This window comes from Trifolium pratense, linkage group LG4 (assembly GCF_020283565.1).
Source record: "Trifolium pratense cultivar HEN17-A07 linkage group LG4, ARS_RC_1.1, whole genome shotgun sequence".
In the NCBI taxonomy this organism is placed as follows: domain Eukaryota; kingdom Viridiplantae; phylum Streptophyta; class Magnoliopsida; order Fabales; family Fabaceae; genus Trifolium; species Trifolium pratense.
Window position 1 is genome coordinate 59,386,927 of NC_060062.1, and position 18,457 is coordinate 59,405,383.

Sequence of the window (18,457 nt, forward strand, 5' to 3'; positions counted from 1 at the left end):
AATTATGATAACCTTTTATAAAAAAAGTATCCCTAAATATATAAACCCTCTACAAATTTTTAAATGCAATTATTATTATTTTTTCAAATATATCTCTCAATATACTTACACGGGCCTATGGCTTAGCATAGCCTGAGTCCAAGATATTTTTATAAGTCTATTTAGTTAAATAGATCAGGCTACAGGCCATTAAAAAAGTATTTTAGCCTACTAGGCCGACCTATTTAAGTTAATATGAATAATATTTTTACTACTGTAATTATTTATATATTAAAATTTGTACTTTGATTAAATCATAAATTTATTAACTTTTTCAGTAGCTTAAGCTTATTAATCTACATAAGTTTTTCACATATATAAATGTATTTTTATAAACTAGAATTGAAATATGATGACATATATAGTAAAAATATGCCTTTTATGATAAGATTAAAATTTATCACATGATGTTAGTTGTTGCGGTTAAAGTCTCACTCTAAAACACTTTTGCAGTAGCTACTACTCCTCTCTCCGGCAACAGGAAGAAACAAAACTGATAACATCGCACTCCTTCTTGCTTAAAATAAACACAGTGCACTCCTTCTCCTTCATGCTTAACGATAAAGAAATTAACAATTGTAACTATTAAAAAATTTTAAAATATTTATCATACACAGAAAATTTGTTCTTGATAAAACAATTTAAAAAATAAATGAATATACACATAAGTTAATAATATAAAAAGAAAATAAAAAGTTATTTGATAATATAAAAAGAAATTTGGCAATATGTCGATGTCGTAATTAATATAAGCTCTCATTATACTTACACGGGCCTATGGCTTAGCATAGCCTCAGGCCAAGATATTTTTATAAGTCTATTTAGTTAAATAGATCAAGCTGCATGCCATTAAAAAAGTATTTTAGCCTACTAGGCCGACCTATTTAAGTTAATATGAATAATATTTTTACTACTATAATTATTTATATATTAAAATTTGTACTTTGATTAAATTATAAATTTATTAACTTTTTCAGTCGCTTAAGTTTATTAATCTACATAAGTTTTTCACATATATAAATGTATTATTATAAACTAGAATTGAAATATGATGACATATATCGTAAAAATATGACTTTTATGATAAGATTAAAATTTCTCACATGATGTGAGTTGTTGCGGTTAAAGTCTCACTCTAAAACACTTTTGCAGTATACACTACTCCTCTCTCCTGCAACAGGAAAAATCAAAATTGATAACATCTCACTCCTTCTTGCTTAAAAAAACGCATCGCACTCCTTCTCCTTCATGCTTAACGATAAAGAAATTAACAGTTTTAACTATAAAAATAATTTAAAATATTTATCATATGCAGAAAAAAATTTCTTGATAAAAGAATTTAAAAATAATAATATACACATAAGTTAATAATATAAAAAATTATTTGATAATATAAAAAGAAATTTGGGAATATGCCGATGTCATAATTAATATAAGACCTCGATATACCTACACGGGGCTATGGCCGAGCATAAACTCAGGGCAAGATATTTTTATAAGTCTATTTAGTTAAATAGGTCAGGTTGCAGGCCATTAAAATCTTTTAATCTACTAGGCCGGCCTATTTAAGTTAATATGAATAATATTTTTACTACTATAATTATTTACATATATTAAAATTTGTACTTTGATTAAATTATAAATTTATTAACTTTTTAAGTAGTTTGAGTTTATTAATCTACATATATAAATGTATTATTATAAACTAGAATTGAAATATGATGACATATATAGTCAAAATATGACTTTTTATTATAAGATTAAAATTTCTCACATGACATGAGTTGTTGGGGTTAAAGTCACACTCCTCAATTAATTATAACACAACAATTTAAATCAACTAATTCTTTCTATTTATAAAATTAATTTCGTTGAAACCAACTTTTTAACGTGCCGAAGGCGCGTGCAACGCGCCGAAGACCCCTTACGACCTAACGCCCCGACGCAATATAACGCGCCGAAGGCACGTCCCGTGCGCACGCACGGGTTTTTAACTAGTTCCAAGTAAACAACCTTGATGCAACACAACTTCCTCAAGTATTATGATAAGGCTAACTTTGGTGATGAACTCCAATTTCTTGATTAGTTCATCCTCGCCATTGAACTTAGGTTCCCAATTTCTTGGTAGAACCTATGATCAATGGAGGAATTAAGTTTGTTAACCTATGAATCATACTAATTCAATCAAGATCTCTAAAGATTAAACTAGTACTCAATGAATTTCAGTCCAATTCCATTTAATATTCTCATAACAAATGCAATCTAAAATCAATTTCAACTGTGATCAATAGTGAAAAGCATTAAACTCACAATTCATTGAATAATACTTGAAATGAGGAATTTATTACATCATAAGAAGGTTTACAAAAGGAATTACATCATTCAATTCCTAATCTAGATCCAACCTTGAAGCTTTTAGTTCTTCATATCAATTTGAGCTATCTCTGTAACGACCCATTTTTCGTATTCGTATATTTTAATTAAATGTTATTTTATTTATTAATTGGCTTTTATTATTTTAGTGGGCGACGAATAATTATTTAGCCGAGCGTAAGTTATTAGACGCGAGAACCTTTGTTTTGGGCTTAATGGGCGTGAGAGGCAATGGGCCTAAGCCATTTGGGCTTGGTTCATGACTTTTAGGGAGAGGTATTTAAAGAAACCTTGTCATGAGACTTAGCTCATTTCATGACTTTTGCCTTAGAAGCAAGAATAGAGCAAGGGCTAGGGTTTGATCAAGAGAGAAAGCTTGAGCAAGAGAAGGCTTGGATCATCATCTTTGCTTAAGGTAAGAGATTAGAATTCATGATTCTTGAGTGGCAAGGAGAGGGGAGATTGTCTATGTCTCCATTCCCGAACTCTCCCACTGAATTTCTTTTAGACTTTTGATTAAGCTTTTGTATGTGAGTGTGATGTTCTTCATCATCACTTTGTATGTGTTAATCACTAGTTTGATTTCATGAAAAATATGCATGTGTTTGGATCATGTTGAAAAAGTTTATGAAAGTTGCTTAAAACCCAAGAAATTGGCATGATTTTGATTGTTTGAGGTATTTGGATGTTTGGAAGGGATGATTAATGTTCCTTGATACCATATATGTTTGAAATGGCTGTTTATATGAATTTATAACATGTTTGGATGAATTTTTGAGTTGATTCAATGTTAAACCGCCTTATTGAAACTCAAGAACAGATATTTTTCTGGTATAGTTCGCTAAGCGACCAGGAGTTCGCTGTAGCGAACATGTTCGCTGAAGCTCGCCAATGCTCGCCATGAGCAGGTGACTTCCTGGTGAGGTTCGCCATGTCTCGCTGAGGCTTCGCTTAGCGAAGGCCTCTGTGACAGCAATTTTTGTTAATGTTTGTAAGTGTATTCAGGCACTTGTAACATGGTTTAAGGGTATCCTTACATGATTGTTGATACATGTTGATACTGTTAATGCTTATTGTTAATCGTTATATGATTGATAAACGTGTATGCAATAAGATGTAGTTCAAAAGTGAGTATGTTCATTATTTGGCATTAATTTGCGATGAGAGAAGAAATGTGTTTGAATTGTGTTTCCGCATTCATAATGAGTAGCTTCGAGCTAGAAATATCATATTGATGATATGTGCAAACATACATGCATTCATGTATATATATATGTTGAATTGGAAACTTGGGTTCCAATAGATTTAAATGGATTTTTGAGTCCATAAGGAAGCCGAGGATCGGATTAGATGAATCCATAAGATCTAGAGCTGCTATCCAGCAGGATATAAAACTGTTTAACTTATCCATGAGGGATATGAAGGTTTGGTAAGTTCCGAACAATCCGGCAAGATGTAAAACTGTTTAACTTATCCATGAGGGGTAAAAGGCAATTGGTACCACATGCATTAGTCGTGTCTAGGGATGACATGACATAGAATGATTGGCATTAGATACATTAGGGTAAATGCGCATATATTTGATAAATGGTATGTGACATTATCTGGTTGAACTGTGTTAAACTTTATTAATTGATAACTGTTTAGTACGACGTTTTGGCGTGAGTTAGAATATGTATGATAGTTCGAAAGTGTAAGGCCTTTCTTATACTCGTATGATATGCGATTATGTTTTCTAACTCTCTGCTTTGTGTTATTTGCTGGACCTTTGGGGGTTCAGATATTCAGGCTGAGGATCGTGCCTACGTTTAGACTGCTGGTTTTTAGTTTGCTGTTGAAGTATCATTTGGTGAGGAGACTGAGCATAGATTTCTCCTGTTAGTGCTAGCTTTTGGTTAGAGTTTGTAAATAGTAAATGCTCTGGTAATGTAACATCGAGTCGGGGGTTACGCTTGGATTTCATCGTATATCGGTGTTACCTTTTTGATATGCTAGTTCTTGTATAAGTGACATCCTTAGGGATGAATATGGCTTATGTATATATATATGTATATATATGCATGCTTGGTGTGATTGAATCCGCTGTTGTTTTTCATGTTAAACTTCATGACGCTCTGTGTGTATGCTTGTGTTTTAATTACCGCGTGGCACTCTGCCTTTACACTTGTTAAAAAGTTTTTAAAATTACGTTTTTAAGGGTAGTATGGGTTAGGGTGTTACAATAGTGGTATCAGAGCAGGTCGGTTCGTGTGAACCAATTAGGACTTTTCTTTTCCCCGTATGAGCATGTGTAGGGAACACTGTTAGTACTTTCTAACGTCTAGTTGTGATTCGTTCAGGAATCATGGCTGCTGCGAGAACGAATGCTCAGATTGCGGAAGCTTTGGCCGCACTCACCAACATAGTGGTTAGAGATCATCAACCTGGAAGAGAGGTAGAGATGAGGTTGGAAAGGTTCATGAAGCAGAAACCGCCAACATTTACCGGAGGTTACAACCCGGATGGAGCTCACAAGTGGCTGGAGGAACTTGAAATAATTTTTGAAGCAATGGATTGTTCCGAGGAAGGGAAGACAACCCTTGGAACATATGTGTTGCGCGAGGAAGCGAATGTGTGGTGGAAGAACGCCAAGTTGAGGCTAGGACCCGGTGGTATGGCTATACCATGGGCAATGTTTAAAAGAGAATTTTTGGTCAAGTATTTTCCTGTGGATGTGAAGAATAAGAAGGTGGTGGAATTCATGGAGTTGAAACAGGGGAATATGACGGTGGCTGACTATGCCGTCAAGTTTGAGACTTTGTGTGCGTTTAGTCCGCATTACAACACTTTGGAAGCGGAGGACGACAAGTGCGTGAAGTTTGAAAGTGGTCTACGTCCAGACATCAAGCATATGATCGGATTTTCACAGATAAGGGATTTTGCGACCCTTGTGAACAAGAGTAGGATCTGTGATGAGGATGGTAGAGCTAAGGTGAACTATTATAAAGCTGTGAACGACCGAAAAGGGAAAGGACAAGAGCGCGGAAAACCTTATGACAACCGCGGTAAGGGGAATACAAGTGGAAGTAGGAAACCGAATAATGGAAACTGTTACAAATGTGGAGAGCGGGGTCATATGTCGTATGATTGCCCGAAGAAATTGGACAAGTGTTTGAATTGTGGGAAGTAAGGCCACAAAGCCGAAGTGTGTAGGACAAGAGTGTTTTGTTTCAACTGTGGTGAGGAGGGCCACAAGAGTGTAACCTGCAAGAAGCCGAAGAAGGCAATGGGGAAGGTCTTTGCGTTGAGTGGAGAGGATGCTAGCCTTGAGGACAATCTCATTAGAGGTACGTGTTTCATCTATAACACTCCTTTAATTGCGATTATAGATACGGGAGCGACACATTCTTTTATTTCTTTGGATTGTGCGAAGCGTCTTAGTATTCCTTTAACGGATATGACGGGTAGGATGGAAATAGAAACTCCTGCTAATGGTTCAGTGATTACCCGACAAGTATGTCGTAACTGCCCCGTAACCATTTTTGGTAGGCACTTTGGTATGGATTTAGTGTGTATTCCACTTAGGGGTATGGATGTAATTTTTGGTATGAATTGGTTAATCTTCAACCGAATTCATATCAATTGTCGTGAGAAGGCCGTTGTTTTTCCGAAGCCGGAGGAGAACTTGCATTTGATGAGCGGGAAGGAAGTATCGGAAGCGTTGAAAGAACATGCCGAGATGTTCATGATGTTTGCATCATTGAAACTCGAAGGAGGAGTTAAGATAGAAGAGTTACCGATCGTTTGTGAATTCCCATATGTGTTTCCGGATGATATATCTGACGTGCCTCCAAAGCGAGAGGTAGAGTTTTCTATCGACCTAGTACCTGGAACTAGTCCGATATCGATGGCGCCGTATCGAATGTCAGCGTCAGAGTTGAATGAGTTGAAGAAGCAACTTGAAGAGCTGCTTGAGAAGAGGTTTGTTCGACCGAGTGTTTCGCCATGGGGAGCGCCGGTATTGCTTGTAAAGAAGAAAGATGGAAGCATGAGATTATGTATAGACTATCGTCAGTTGAACAAAGTGACGATCAAGAATAAATATCCACTTCCGAGGATAGATGATTTGATGGATCAACTAGTTGGAGCTTGCGTGTTTAGTAAGATCGATTTGAGATCTGGATACCATCAGATTAGAGTGAAGACGGAAGACATACCTAAGACTGCATTCAGGACGAGGTATGGGCACTACGAGTATTCAGTTATGCCGTTTGGTGTGACCAATGCACCCGGAGTTTTCATGGAGTATATGAACCGAATTTTCCATTCATTTTTGGATAGATTCGTGGTGGTGTTCATCGACGACATTTTGATTTACTCAAAATCCGAGGAAGAGCACGAAGAGCACTTGAGGATTGTTTTACAAGTCTTGAAGGAGAAGAAGTTGTATGCCAAGTTGTCAAAGTGTGAATTTTGGATGAAAGAGGTGAGTTTCTTAGGGCATATAATTTCAAGTGGAGGAATCGCGGTAGATCCTGCGAAGGTTGACGCTGTGTCACAGTGGGGAACGCCGGAATCTGTTTCAGAGATTAGAAGTTTCCTTGGTTTAGCCGGTTATTATAGAAGGTTCATCGAAGGTTTTTCAAAGTTGGCTTTACCGTTAACCAAGTTGACGAGGAAAGATCAAGCGTTTGTTTGGGATGGTATTTGTGAGAAGAGTTTCCAAGAACTCAAGAGAAGATTGACTATTGCACCCGTGTTGATTTTACCCGATGCCAAAGAGTCGTTCGTCGTGTATTGCGATGCTTCGAAGTTAGGACTTGGCGGAGTGCTTATGCAAGGGGGTAATGTGGTAGCATATGCTTCAAGGCAACTGAAGGTTCACGAGAGGAACTATCCAACGCATGATTTGGAGTTAGCCGCAGTGGTGTTTGCTTTGAAAGTGTGGAGACACTACTTGTATGGATCGAGGTTTGAAGTGTTTAGTGATCACAAGAGTCTGAAATACTTATTCGACCAGAAGGAGTTGAATATGAGGCAACGAAGATGGCTTGAATTCTTAAAGGACTACGATTTTAATTTGAGTTATCACCCCGGAAAAGCCAATGTGGTGGCCGATGCATTAAGTAGGAAAACTTTGCATATGTCATCGTTGATGGTGAAAGATTTAGAGTTGATTGAGGAATTCCGAGACTTGAGTCTTGTGTGTGAGGTTACTTCTTCAAGTGTGAAGCTTGGAATGTTAAAGTTGACGAATCCTTTTCTCGAGGATATTAAAGAACGTCAGAAATCGGATAAGAAATTGATGGAGAAAATGGTACTCATCAATGAAGGCAAGGAGACCAATATCAAGATTGACGAAAGTGGAGTCATGAGATTTCACGGAAGAGTTTGTGTACCGGATGTACCCGAATTGAAAAGAATGATCATGGAAGAAGGTCACAGAAGTGGTTTGAGTATTCATCCTGGAGTAACCAAGATGTATCAGGATTTGAGGAAGTTATTTTGGTGGCCGGGAATGAAGAGGCAAATTTCTAAATTTGTTTATTCCTGCTTAACTTGTCAGAAATCGAAGATTGAACATCAGAAGCCGTTTGGTTTGTTGCAACCAATGTTTATACCAGAATGGAAATGGGATAGCATTGCAATGGATTTTGTGGGAGGTTTACCAAAGACCAAGAAAGGTAACGAGGTGATTTGGGTAGTGGTAGATCGTCTGACGAAGTGTGCTCACTTCATTGCTATCAGGAAAGGTACTTTGGTGCCTAAGTTGGCCGAGATTTATGTGGAGCAGATTGTGAAGCTACATGGTATTCCAACAAGTATTATTTCGGATAGAGATCCGAGATTTACTTCCAGATTTTGGGAAAGCTTGCAAGAAGCTTTAGGAACGAAGTTGAGGTTGAGTTCAGCGTATCACCCTCAGACAGATGGTCAGTCGGAGAGGACGATACAATCCTTAGAGGATTTGTTGAGGGCTTGTGTTTTGGAGCAAAACGTGAATTGGGATTCTTGTTTGCCGTTGGTAGAGTTTACATACAACAACAGTTACCATTCTAGTATCGGAATGGCACCGTTTGAGGCTTTGTATGGGAGAAGGTGTAGGACACCTCTGTGTTGGTATGAAACTGGAGAAGGTGCAATTCTTGGACCAGAGATTGTACAAGAAACAACAGAGAAGATTCAGATGATTCGTGAGAAGATGAAAGCGTCTCAGAGTCGACAGAAGAGTTATCATGATAAGAGGAGGAAGGACATTGAATTCCAAGAGAGGGATCATGTATTCCTACGAGTTACATCGACTACCGGAGTAGGACGTGCGTTGAAGTCAAGGAAGTTGACGTCGAGGTTTATTGGGTCGTTTGAGATTTTGAAGCGAGTTGGGAAAGTTGCGTATAGGATTGCATTACCGCCATCATTGGCGAATTTGCACGATGTTTTCCATGTATCACAGTTGCGCAAGTATGTGTCTGATCCGACACACGTGATTGAATCGGACGATGTTCAAGTGAGGGATGACTTGACCATTGAGACCGTACCCTTGAGAATAGAAGGAAGAGAAGTGAAGAGGTTGAGAAACAAAGAGATTGCATCAGTGAAAGTCGTGTGGGGAGGACTGACTGGTGAGAATGCAACGTGGGAGTTGGAAAGCAAGATGAGAGATTCTTATCCCGATCTGTTTCTAGGTAATTTCGAGGGCGAAATTCTTTTAAGGGGGGTAGGATTGTAACGACCCATTTTTCGTATTCGTATATTTTAATTAAATGTTATTTTATTTATTAATTGGCTTTTATTATTTTAGTGGGCGACGAATAATTATTTAGCCGAGCGTAAGTTATTAGACGCGAGAACCTTTGTTTTGGGCTTAATGGGCGTGAGAGGCAATGGGCCTAAGCCATTTGGGCTTGGTTCATGACTTTTAGGGAGAGGTATTTAAAGAAACCTTGTAATGAGACTTAGCTCATTTCATGACTTTTGCCTTAGAAGCAAGAATAGAGCAAGGGCTAGGGTTTGATCAAGAGAGAAAGCTTGAGCAAGAGAAGGCTTGGATCATCATCTTTGCTTAAGGTAAGAGATTAGAATTCATGATTCTTGAGTGGCAAGGAGAGGGGAGATTGTCTATGTCTCCATTCCCGAACTCTCCCACTCAATTTCTTTTAGACTTTTGATTAAGCTTTTGTATGTGAGTGTGATGTTCTTCATCATCACTTTGTATGTGTTAATCACTAGTTTGATTTCATGAAAAATATGCATGTGTTTGGATCATGTTGAAAAAGTTTATGAAAGTTGCTTAAAACCCAAGAAATTGGCATGATTTTGATTGTTTGAGGTATTTGGATGTTTGGAAGGGATGATTAATGTTCCTTGATACCATATATGTTTGAAATGGCTGTTTATATGAATTTATAACATGTTTGGATGAATTTTTGAGTTGATTCAATGTTAAACCGCCTTATTGAAACTCAAGAACAGATATTTTTCTGGTATAGTTCGCTAAGCGACCAGGAGTTCGCTGTAGCGAACATGTTCGCTGAAGCTCGCCAATGCTCGCCATGAGCAGGTGACTTCCTGGTGAGGTTCGCCATGTCTCGCTGAGGCTTCGCTTAGCGAAGGCCTCTGTGACAGCAATTTTTGTTAATGTTTGTAAGTGTATTCAGGCACTTGTAACATGGTTTAAGGGTATCCTTACATGATTGTTGATACATGTTGATACTGTTAATGCTTATTGTTAATCGTTATATGATTGATAAACGTGTATGCAATAAGATGTAGTTCAAAAGTGAGTATGTTCATTATTTGGCATTAATTTGCGATGAGAGAAGAAATGTGTTTGAATTGTGTTTCCGCATTCATAATGAGTAGCTTCGAGCTAGAAATATCATATTGATGATATGTGCAAACATACATGCATTCATGTATATATATATGTTGAATTGGAAACTTGGGTTCCAATAGATTTAAATGGATTTTTGAGTCCATAAGGAAGCCGAGGATCGGATTAGATGAATCCATAAGATCTAGAGCTGCTATCCAGCAGGATATAAAACTGTTTAACTTATCCATGAGGGATATGAAGGTTTGGTAAGTTCCGAACAATCCGGCAAGATGTAAAACTGTTTAACTTATCCATGAGGGGTAAAAGGCAATTGGTACCACATGCATTAGTCGTGTCTAGGGATGACATGACATAGAATGATTGGCATTAGATACATTAGGGTAAATGCGCATATATTTGATAAATGGTATGTGACATTATCTGGTTGAACTGTGTTAAACTTTATTAATTGATAACTGTTTAGTACGACGTTTTGGCGTGAGTTAGAATATGTATGATAGTTCGAAAGTGTAAGGCCTTTCTTATACTCGTATGATATGCGATTATGTTTTCTAACTCTCTGCTTTGTGTTATTTGCTGGACCTTTGGGGGTTCAGATATTCAGGCTGAGGATCGTGCCTACGTTTAGACTGCTGGTTTTTAGTTTGCTGTTGAAGTATCATTTGGTGAGGAGACTGAGCATAGATTTCTCCTGTTAGTGCTAGCTTTTGGTTAGAGTTTGTAAATAGTAAATGCTCTGGTAATGTAACATCGAGTCGGGGGTTACGCTTGGATTTCATCGTATATCGGTGTTACCTTTTTGATATGCTAGTTCTTGTATAAGTGACATCCTTAGGGATGAATATGGCTTATGTATATATATATGTATATATATGCATGCTTGGTGTGATTGAATCCGCTGTTGTTTTTCATGTTAAACTTCATGACGCTCTGTGTGTATGCTTGTGTTTTAATTACCGCGTGGCACTCTGCCTTTACACTTGTTAAAAAGTTTTTAAAATTACGTTTTTAAGGGTAGTATGGGTTAGGGTGTTACAATCTCCATCACAAGCTTGTGTAGAGAAGGATCCATGAAGGAATTTGTTGAAGAATTCATCCACAACCAAGGGGAAATCGAGATTCACACATCCAAGTACTCAAAAGTCCAATTATCTTCTAAAAAATCCGAACCTTTCAACAGGTGCAAGAACAAGTCTTATATACATTCTCCTTCCCAATTTGCGCATCATGCACCTGCGATCTGCACATCATGTGCTGGCTGACGTGTCAAGCAACCATTGGACCAAATCAACGCACCATGCGCCAGTTCTTGCACATCGTGCGCACCTTCTAGAGAGACACCAATTCCTTTCTTTCCTGCGCATGATGCGCCGAATTCCTGCGCATCATGCGCATCTTTCCGTGGCCACCTTCAACTTCAACCCTTCAGGCGCATCATGCGCCATTTTCCTGCGCATCGTGCACAACTTCCAGAGACAACATGCCCTTCTTGCTTTCTGGCGCATCATGCGCCACTTTTTTGCGCATCATGCGCAGATACAGTGAAAAACTTCTTTTTACTTCCACAATCTTGCTTTGCAAGTAACCTTAGTTCATTCCTCATTTTTCTTCACTTTAGATCCCAAAGGCTTCCAATTTGCTCTAATCTTACTCAAATCAACTTAAATTGACAAGTAATGACGCGAGTTCATCATTTATATAAGAACAATTGAATTTAAACCCAAATTATAAATTACAAAGACAATAAAGAAAAGAACCTTATTGGCCTTGGAGTTCCTTGGCTCTTCTTGCCTCCTCCTTAGAGTTCTCCTAACTCTAGAGTGAATATCACTATTGTCGAGTGATTTATGAAAGTTTTGGAATGAATAATAGTGAAGGAGGAGGGCTCTATTTATAGTTTTTCAGCTGAGTTTTGGGCTTTTATGCGCGTCCATCGCATCCATCGTGGCGACGATGACATGTAATTTTGCCTCATCGTGGCCACGATGGATCATATCGTGGTACGATGGAGGATCTTCTCCAGACTTTATGCTTTCTTCAACCGCCTTCATCGTGGTACGATGGAAAAGATTTGTTGCAAATTTTCTTCAATTTAAACCGCCTTCTCATCGCGCCATGATGGACCTCATCATAGGTACGATGGTTGCGCTGTTTATTACATTTTTGCCCTTTTGATGCTTTTTCCACTTTTCTTGTTTCTAGGCCAAGTAACTTCACTTTTCCAGGTATTTACTTGCTTTTGGGCTTCAATTGCTATTAAAACTATCCTAAATTACTACTAAAAGCATCATATAATTTACTGTTATCACTATGTCTGGCTAAATTCTTATGATTGATAGCGGATCATTCATTTTAGAAAAATAGGTTTTATTATAAGCAAAAAGCTTTTGAGATTCATTATAGACTAGATACATTAGTTATTAATAAAATTTGAAAAATTGATTTTTGTTTAAAATTAAGGTTGAAGTAGTATAATTCAAGTTTAGATCATCACCTAACATGTTTCTAAGTTTTATTCTTCATAAATCAATTTTTGCGAAGCTAAAAATAAATTTCTATAACCTAAAAATCGATTATTGTAACTTTGTTTTCTAGATTTACAAACCTTTGACCCATAAATCAATTTTTGAACCTAGTATGTCAAAGACAACATAATCATACAATAAAGTAATTATAACTTCCAACCAAGCTTCAATAGGGTTTCTCTAGAGAACTTGTGGCGGCTCACTTCCAGCACCTCCTGGGTATCAATCCTTCATGGATCTAAGCTCCTAGGCTATCCTAGACCTTTCTGTTTGCAACTTGTGTGCACTTTGGGCTAACATCTACAACATGGATAAGTGGAAAGAAAACCCACTTACGAAAGAAGAAGAAGAGGAAATAGTAGTTGATGACACTGTAGCATGTGAAGATGAATCATTCAAACGCTCTTTGGTTGGGAAACTATGGACAGAGGACCACTTCAACGTCCGTATCTTCAAGCAAGTGGTCAGCCAGTCTTGGAGATTGAAGAATCCGGTGGAGATTCAAGATCTCAGTAAAAATTTATTCCTTTTCCGTTTCACAAGTAAGCGAGATCTTGAAATGGTTCTACGAAACGGACCGTGGAGCTTCGACAGGAACCTGGTTATTTTGAAGCGAATCTCAGGTGAGGAACAACCTTCTGATCTAGAAATGTTTACCGCTGAGTTTTGGGCCAGAATCTATGACCTTCCCCTGAAATTAAGATCTGATGCTATGGCCTTGAGGCTCGGTAATACGATAGGCCAATTTGTTGAAGCGGACAGCAAAGATGGACACAGATTGGGGAAGTTTCTTAGGGTTAAAGTGTCTATTGACCTTAGGAAACCCCTCAAAAGAGGTACTGTTTTAAACTACCAAGGAAAGAGGCTTCATGTCTTTTTCAAATATGAAAGACTCCCAAACTTTTGTTATATGTGCGGAAGAATTGGGCACCAAATGAAGGACTGTGAGGAGGTTGAAGGTAATGAAGAGGATGGCTATGAAGACATAGAAGAGAAAGAGTTACCATATGGATCATGGCTTAAAGCTTCCCCTCTTCCAAAAATTAGTGGGGACATAAAGAAGGAACAAAGCTCCAGCTCTTGTAGTAAAAGTCTCTTTGGGGAAACTAGTACCAGCAAAGTTGGCTCTAAGGAAGGCTTGGGAAAGGGATTGGAGATAGAGGTGGTAAGTTCGTTGAAAAAGTCTAATGTGGTGGGCGAGATTGATGAAATAGAAGAAACAAATAGGGGAAAAGATCAAAAAGAGGTTGAATGTGTTGCAGAGTCTCTTGGTAATGTAGCCATTTCAACCCAAAAAATGGCCACTTTTGATATTGGATCCCATACTAAACAGAAAACTCCTGTCAAAGCTCCAAGGAAATGGTCAAGAAAGAAAGGTGCAAGAAAAGCTAAGGAACCAGATCAGACCCAACTGATTGCTGATTTGGGAAAACGTCAACTAGTTGAAGTGGTTATTTCTGAAGGACATCCAGAAGCTATTCTAGGGGGTGAAAAAAAGAGAAGACAAGAAGTGGAGATGATTGACACAAACTTAACCGAACAAAAGGTGGTGTTGGCGGGCCAACACCGCCTAGACCAATGAGGGCCTTAAGTTGGAACTGTCGGGGTTTGGGGAATCCCCGGTCAGTTCGAGCCTTGTCAAGGCTCATCAAACTTGAAAATCCCCATTTGGTTTTCTTGATGGAAACCAGGTTAAAAGTAGATGAAATGGAGAGAATAAAGATCAAGTGCGGCTTCAGTTCGTGTCTATCAGTGGCGTGCACTGGGAGCGGCAGAGACAGAGCGGGTGGAATTTCTTTGCTGTGGCAAGACCAGGTGAACCTTTCCGTCATTAACTTTTCTTTAAATCATATTCTTTGTTCCATTGTTGATGGGGAGAGGGGGGATAATTGGTTCATGAGCTGCATGTACGGTTTCCCTGATGAACACAATAAGAGGAAAACATGGGACTTGATACAACAAATATCAAATCAGGTCGGTAACAAATGGATATGTTTAGGAGACTTAAATGATATCCTTAGTCCAGATGATAAATTAGGAGGAAATACAAGAAGCCAGACTCAGATGGGGATTGGGAGGCAAGTGATGGAAGCATGTGGCCTACAAGACATGGGTTTTGATGGATATCCCTACACTTGGACTAATGGGAGACAAGATTCAGAAAATATCCAATGTAGGTTAGACCGTGCAATGGCAACAGAGGACTTCCTAAATAGGTTCTCTCCTTTCAAGGTTGTCCATCTCCAAAGACATGGATCTGACCATGCGGCAATTTTGATTTCGTTGGAGCATCAGGATCCTTCAAGAAAAAAACGAATTCATCTCTTTCGCTTTGAAGAGGTGTGGACTAAGGATAAAAATTGTGAAGATGAAGTAAGGAACTCGTGGCTCAATGCTGGTGGACAGTGTGTGAACAAAATTGAGGCTATGAAATGTCTAGATCAAGTCTTCAATGATTACCAAATCAGAACTATTAGAAAAGATATAGAGCAAGTTGAAGAGAAACTCAATAATCACAATGTATGGCTTGAAACTCCAGAGGAGGTTAGAAAATTCAAAGAGATGGAAAATAGACATGCTGAGCTTCTTCACTTGGAAGAAATCATTTGGAGGCAAAGAAGTCGAGCAGTTTGGCTCCAAGATGGTGATAGAAACACAAAGTTTTTCTTTGCTAAAGCTTCCCAAAGAAAAAAGGTGAATGAAATCAGAAAGTTGAAGGACCATAATGGCATATGGAGGAATGGAGAGGAAAATGTCGAAAGGGTTCTAATTGATTACTACTCTGACCTTTTTGCTACATCAGATCCGTCTAACATTGAGGAAACCGTCCAAGTGGTTCAGGGGAAGCTGCGGGAAGATCACAAGGAACGGTGTAATGGGGATTTCACTAGAGAGGAGATTTTAGAGGCCATCAATCAAATGCACCCGCTTAAAGCCCCCGGACCTGATGGTCTGCCTGCCTTTTTCTTTCAAAAGTATTGGAGCATCATTGGAGAGGATGTTCAGAGCCTGATTCTTAATATCCTTAATAATAACAGACCTCCAGGTGACATAAACAAGACTTTCTTGACCCTTATTCCCAAAAATAAAAACCCCACAACACCTAAGGACTATAGACCCATAAGCCTTTGTAACGTGCTGATGAAGATTGTTACTAAATGCATAGCCAACAGAATCAAGCCTATTCTTCCGGAAATCATTGATGAGGAGCAATCAGCATTTGTTCAAGGAAGGCTAATCACAGATAACGCTCTCATAGCCATGGAATGCTTTCACTGGCTGAAAAAGAAGAAGAAAGGAAGGAAAGGTATGATGGCGCTGAAATTAGACATGGCAAAAGCTTATGATAGAATTGAGTGGCCCTTCGTCAAAGCAACTTTAATCAGTATGGGCTTCCCGACAAAGATGGTTGACCTGATAATGAGATGCATTTCAACAGTTTCTTACCAAATCCTCATTAATGGTCAACCCAGCAAGAGGTTTACAGCTGAAAGGGGTCTGAGGCAAGGTGACCCCCTCTCTCCTTATCTTTTTATTTTATGTGCTGATGTTTTCTCTGGTTTATTGCATCAGAAGGTGGCTGCCAATAGCATTCATGGACTCAAAATTGCTAGACAAGCCCCTCAGATATCACATTTGTTTTTTGCGGATGATAGCTTACTCTTTACTAGAGCCAACCAACATGAGGCAGAATCCATTATGGAGATCCTTTCCACTTACCAGAAGGCTTCAGGGCAGATGGTTAACATGGACAAGTCTGAAGTGTCTTTTAGTCGAAATATGCTTAATGAAGAAAAAGAAATGATCTGTAACAAGATGGGAGTAAAGACAGTAGACACTCATTCAAGATACCTTGGACTTCCCGTTGTGTTCGGAAGATCTAAAAAGGTAGTGTTTTCTATTGTCCAAGACCGTGTCTGGAAGAAACTGAAAGGTTGGAAGGAAAAATGCCTCTCCCAAGCAGGAAAGGAGATATTGATCAAATCAATAGTGCAAGCCATTCCAAACTATATTATGAGTTGTTACAAACTTCCTGATGGTTGTTGCAAAGAAATAGAATCTATGGCAGCTAGATTTTGGTGGGGTTCAAATGAGGGTGGTAGAAAGTTGCATTGGATGAGTTGGGATAGGATGGCAAAAGCGAAGAATAGGGGCGGAATGGGCTTCCGGTGTTTCAAGGACTTTAACAAAGCTCTCCTTGGGAAACACGGCTGGAGACTAATGACTGATGAGACCTCGCTAGTGGCAAGAATATTCAAAGCTAGATACTATCCAAGAAACTCGTTCATGGAAGCTAATGTTGGATACCAACCAAGCTATGCTTGGAGAAGTATTGTTAGTGCAAAAGATATCTTGGAAGTAGGAGCCAGGTGGAGTGTAGGCAATGGTGCAAAAATCAGAATTTGGCAGGATAGATGGATCCCAAACCAGTCAGATTTTAAAGTGTGGAGTCCAGTGAACTCTTTAAGTGAAGATGCCTTAGTTGAAACACTCATAGATTCAGACACAAAACAATGGAAAAGAGACTTAATCCATTCATGCTTTAATCGAACAGAGGCCAAGCAAATCCTTAGTATCTCTTTATCTCAGCGGCTCCCTATGGATAAGCTAGTTTGGCATTGGGAAAAAGATGGAGATTATTCGGTTAGATCAGCACACCATCTTCTACAAGACATAAAAAATAGAGATACCCCTGGCTCATCAATCTCACATAGCTCCACCCTCTGGAAAGAAATTTGGAGAGCTCCAATCCCAAATAGAGTTAGAAATTTCATGTGGAGACTAGCTAAGAATATCCTTCCAACTAGAGATAATCTGTCAAAAAAAGGAATTCTTTTGGAAAATATTTGCCCTCTATGTCAAAGTGAAATTGAGTCTACTGAACACTTGTTTATGCATTGTCAACTAGCAAAACTGACTTGGTTTTCTTCTCAGCTAGGCCATCACATTCCTCAAAATATGAATTTAAATGCTTGGTTGTTACATGGTCTGCAATGTAATGAGCATATGGCTGTGAGAATTTTTTGCACTACACTTTGGAAATTTTGGAATGGTAGAAATCAATGTGTTTTCAAAAACAAGCCTCTCAACCCGATTGATATCGCTCAACAAGCCATGGATTTTGTTAATGAACTGGGTACATGCAGCAAAAAGATCAATATCCCTACTCATCCTAACAATCTGGAAAGCAACCTTGAGCCAAGTGTTGCAGAAAATTGCCTTTTTGTTGATGCTGGTTGTTTTGCAGGTGGTACCACTGGTTGGGGTCTGGTTTGTCTCGACGGATCTGCTGCTGTTCGAGCTTCGGCATGCCTTTTTGACAACATTGAAGTTGAGCCGTTAGTGGCGGAAGCTTTGGGTGTTCGTTGGTGCCTACAATTTGCTATTAATCATAATATGAAGCGCATTTCCCTAGCCTCTGATGCAGCTGTAGTTGTTAACAGTCTCAACATCAAGTGCTGCATAGCTGCTATTGATTCTATTATTTTAGATTGTAAAATGTTGATGAAACAATTTGAATTTGTATCTGTTTATTATGTTAGAAGGAGCTCTAATGTTATAGCTCATAAGTTAGTAGGTTTATCTAGGAGTATTGGCTCCAAAACTTGGATGGGATCTCTCCCACATCAGCTTCAAGCTGACCCTCTTCCTGTACCTTTATTTGCTGCTTTCTAATGAATTGTGTTTACTTTCAAAAAAAAAA

The 18,457-nt window shown here is 38.5% G+C and overlaps 1 protein-coding gene across 1 annotated transcript; it reads left to right on the forward strand.

The window, feature by feature from the left end:
• The first annotated feature begins 12,911 nt into the window (after positions 1-12,911).
• LOC123882497 lies at positions 12,912-18,122 on the forward strand. The gene is made up of 2 exons (XM_045931366.1): positions 12,912-14,568; positions 18,002-18,122. The coding sequence occupies exon 1, from the start codon at positions 13,061-13,063 to the stop codon at positions 14,333-14,335; it is 1,275 nt and encodes a 424-aa protein (XP_045787322.1). The 5' UTR covers positions 12,912-13,060; the 3' UTR covers positions 14,336-14,568; positions 18,002-18,122.
• Positions 18,123-18,457: the final 335 nt, after the last annotated feature.